Source organism: Biomphalaria glabrata, chromosome 18 (assembly GCF_947242115.1).
Source record: "Biomphalaria glabrata chromosome 18, xgBioGlab47.1, whole genome shotgun sequence".
NCBI classification, from domain to species: Eukaryota; Metazoa; Mollusca; class Gastropoda; family Planorbidae; genus Biomphalaria; species Biomphalaria glabrata.
The window spans coordinates 10,642,839-10,647,118 of record NC_074728.1 but is presented as its reverse complement, the minus strand read 5'-3'; the positions used below and the strand labels follow the sequence as shown (position 1 = coordinate 10,647,118).

The following is a 4,280-nucleotide window of genomic DNA, read 5'->3' as shown; positions in this document are numbered from 1 at the left end:
AATTACACTCCATCTAACTTTCTTTTTAGCGGCCCCGTAAGGAAAAAAGCCGCGATTAGGTTTGTGCTAAATGTCCGTCTGTCGTCTGTCACACTCAGATCTGAAAATATGTTTTCACCATACGATGCGGCTTGCAAAGTTTAGTTGCAACGGCTACTTTTTGTTTTCTAAAAGAAAACCGTTTACTTTATAAAATTAATTATGCAAGCGATTTTTTCATAAAAATACACCAATTCTAAAACAATACATAAATGTAAGGGAGATAATGTTACAATATGTTAACAAAGAAAGACAATTTTGTTTGTATTTTTAGTATCACTAAGTCAAATATAGTGGGAAGCGTGATCGAGAGGCCAAGTACGCTTGAACTTGGCTTGGCTTCGTTACCTATGAAGGTGGCTCGAGGTTCGATACCAGACACCCCCTCCCTCCCACTGGTCCACAAATGACATTGGGCCATAGCGCTCTGAGCATGCTGTAAGCATGAAAGTACAGCTATGTAAAAGCCATAATTTATTTATTTTTAAGTATTCATAAAATGTACAAGAAATGTTTACAACAAATATAAATATTAGTTAAAGGTGTCTTTTTTGTGGTCAACTAGTTAAAATTAAAAAACAAAAACATTAATTATTGTTTATAAAGGCTAAGAATGCACTTTGTATGTAAATATCATGCAAATCTTTTAAAATGGACTTTTTATGTAGCGAATTTCGTTGCAGTAACGGCCGCGACAAAGTAAAATACTAAACTAGTTCGCTCGAAATATTTAATTAATCGTATTTTATTTTTTTTTTTTTGAGCGTTTTGTCTGTTGGTCGGTCTGTCCGACACGTTTAAATAAAATATCACTAAATGCTATTGGAAATCTGATTTAACCTTAGATGTTTCTTTCAAAACATCGCAATAGATTTACGTATCTATAATAGATTGTCCCGGTTGTATTTGTGAAAAACAAATCAATGCCAACGAATGGTTTTTTTTTGCTCTTCTGACTTATATTACACTTAATTTCCGTGCCTTAAACGTTTCAAAAACACAACATTAATAATATCTTGTCCGGTTTTATAAAGCAAATATCATATAAATGCTAAATGAAAATCTATATACTGACTTATATTTTATTAACTGTTAAGTTGTTCCGGATATTGTTTTCTTAAAAATAATTATGTCAAATGATTATTTGAAATCGCATAATTGACTCAGCAAGGCTATGATAATCTACTTTTCATACGAGATCATCCCAACAATTTTATTAACGGTATTAGATTTATCTGAAATTCTCTTTTTTTTCTTACATTATATATAAACATCCGGAACAATCTATTATATGTACTGAAATCTATTGCGTTCAGACTTAAAACTATTGCGATGTTTTGGAAGGGAAATTAAAGCTAATCAGATTTATAATAGCTTTTACCATTTTTTCGATATTAACGCGACGGACAGACAGAATGACAGATAAAATGCACAATAAATGCGGCTTAAATCCTTATATATATATATATATAGTTTTAACTTTATCCGCGATTGAGCGTGGAAGAAATAACGTTATCAAATTTTGTACCAGATTGTAAAATCTTGCACAACAATTTCACTTGAAGAACTTGATGCTAATTACTTACGAGACAGTATAGAGGCTAGATATGAAATAATCCACTGAATTACTAAAATTACAGTTTTGCTAATTAATGCACGTTTTTCCGGTTTCAATTTAAACCGCTCACTAAAGCACAGATTTTAATTACCAGTCTTAAACCTCTCCTTCATACTACCCCCTCGGGTTTCCAAAGTTTGAATGCATTCCCATCAGAACATAATGTTTATTGAGAGAACTAAAAATATAACACTAGTTTTCAAGGGACGTTCTAAAAAGTTTTTTCACAAAGGTAGAAGCCAATTTCATTACAAGGGAAGTCATTTACCCTTGAAGTATTAGCATTAAACACATTGCAGTCCTCACTGTTCCCATAGTTATTTGGTTCATCTGAAACAATACACGAAAGAAATGAAAAAATAATCAATTATGTAAAAGTATGGCAATCTAAACATTACAAATCAACTTCACAGAATCCTAAATGCTGCGTGTAAAGTCCTTGACAAAAAACAAAACCCATTTGGGCAGCTGTCTGAGACAAACTTACATTAAAAAAGAGACAAAGATTCCAAAATAAAAAAAAACACTTTTAGCATCGCGAAAGAGATACAAGACACCGATAGCAAGACAAACAGACACAAAAGTCTTTTGTTCCCCCTGGCAATCAAATCATAAAAAAAAACATCTGATATAAACTTTTCGTATGTAAATTATGAATGAGTCTGGTAAGAATGTACATTTCTGTTTTCTATAGTTATATTTTTGTATTGGTGTAATGCACAAATTGTAGGACAAATTTCCTTATGGATACTAAAGTTTATTATTCTTATTAAAGTAAGTTAGGTACCCATGACTTTATAATTCTTTTGACTCTCAGTGGAGCAAAGAGTCGCGACGAAGGCAAACATGGAGAAGATCAGTAGACTAAGAGGCAAAGAGGACAGGATGGACATAGACCCAGCTGAGGGGAATGGATATCATTCACCAATCGTAAACAAACAACATGTATAAAACAACGGAAAAAAACCTGTCTCGAGATATCCATTGTGTATTAAAATTAGATCGTGATTTGTATAGAAGAGATAGAGAATCACGTGGCTAAATGTTAGTTGTTTAAGATTGGTGAATAAGATCCATTACTCAGAACAGAGTCCGATGGCAAAGTACTGCTGCCTTAGAAAGGGCAGCCATATTTTACCTAATGTTATTTAACAAATGATTCTTTGCGATCCATGGCTCAGAAAATTAAAGGTCATGTAAATGTCAATCCTGCATTTGGTCTACTGTTAAGGTTAACGAGATTGTCATGTGGCCAGCCGCATTTACTTTACTTCAACTAATAAATTTGGGTGGACACTGGAGGGCCATGAAATTCCCGAATACGAAATCCCAGTCGTCACCGAGAACTGATTTCGAGATCCCTTGGATCCAAGCACTTTACCACTCAGCCACCACGCTCTCATCTTTAATTAATCTTTAAAAAAAAATCAATAAAGTTTATTTCTTTGTCGAGATTCTTGAGTGGTAAAGCGAGTGACTGTAATCGATATCCTCGTTGATAGCTCAAGACTCTGAAAATGCTTTAGTTGACAAAACCTTAAAAATGTAGTTGTTACACTTTTTAACATTCAGTAAGCTTTTTGTATTCGCTACCTTTTTTTCTCTTTATATTGTTTTTTCCCCTTTTACTGTCTTTCTTTTCTCTATCTTTTTTGTTAAGTCTTTTTCGGACTCTTTCTTAATCTTTGTAAATTTTTTTTCTATGTCTTTCCGTCATTTTTTCTTAAATTTTTAGCTCTTTTTTCTACTTTTTAGAAATGTTAACTTTTTTTATTATTATACAATCTGCAAGTATACACAATTATCACTATTTCCCAGTCATTTTAGCACCTGTATTAATTGTCCACTAGTTCTTACTTTGTGCATATATCATTGCCTTGCAGCTATCATCACAAATACTATCATCGTCCTCCCATCTGTAAACGCCCTCCTCCACTATGTCATTCAGACCAATCCAAATCTTTCCATTGCTGACGTAGTTTTCTTGCAGTATCTGCATTTTCTCCAAAGTTTTGATGGTGTAGAGATGAGTTGACATGGCTAAACAACAGAAAAAAAATAGAAACAAAAATTTAAAAGTTTTGTTCTACATGAAAGCCTTAATAAACAAGGTTACAAAGATAGTTTGTGTAGAAACACAAACTCAAAATCAGCCCCCGAGGTGGTCCACCCAGGCAGGTAAAAGGGCAGGTTTCAATATTTTCAGAAAGAACATCAGAATAAAATTCTATCAAAGAAAAAGGAAATAGCAGAATGGAGAAAGAAGGTTGACAGATCTAGTGTGGTGCCCCAGCGGTCCAGCAGACCAAATGATAGGTGAATGAATGTGAGGTCATATGTGGACCTTGGCTAACTGATGTCTTATAATGAATATCTAGTTGAAATATTTGTTTTGTAAAGGGTCAATCTCTTATTGAAATCCTCACGAAAAAAATATTCCCATAAAAAAAGAAAATGTTCCATTAGTTAAGTGTTGTACGACAGACTTATCATATTGCAGTTCACGCGATAATATGAAAAACCACTTATTTATTGTTGTTTTATATTATGTCTAACTTATATGCATACTCAATTTTATTTTTTATATTGAAGTATATATATATATATATATATATTAAAGTAA

At 32.8% G+C, this 4,280-nt stretch overlaps 1 protein-coding gene across 1 annotated transcript; it reads right to left on the bottom strand.

Moving 5' to 3' along the window:
- Nucleotides 1-1,090: 1,090 nt before the first annotated feature.
- LOC129923886 (lectin BRA-3-like) lies at nucleotides 1,091-3,688 on the bottom strand. Its single transcript, XM_056016701.1, has 2 exons — nucleotides 3,515-3,688; nucleotides 1,091-1,987 (listed from the first exon to the last, which is right to left on the bottom strand). The coding sequence occupies exons 1-2, from the start codon at nucleotides 3,654-3,656 to the stop codon at nucleotides 1,869-1,871; spliced, it is 261 nt and encodes an 86-aa protein (XP_055872676.1). The 5' UTR covers nucleotides 3,657-3,688; the 3' UTR covers nucleotides 1,091-1,868.
- Between the last annotated feature and the right edge of the window lie 592 nt (nucleotides 3,689-4,280).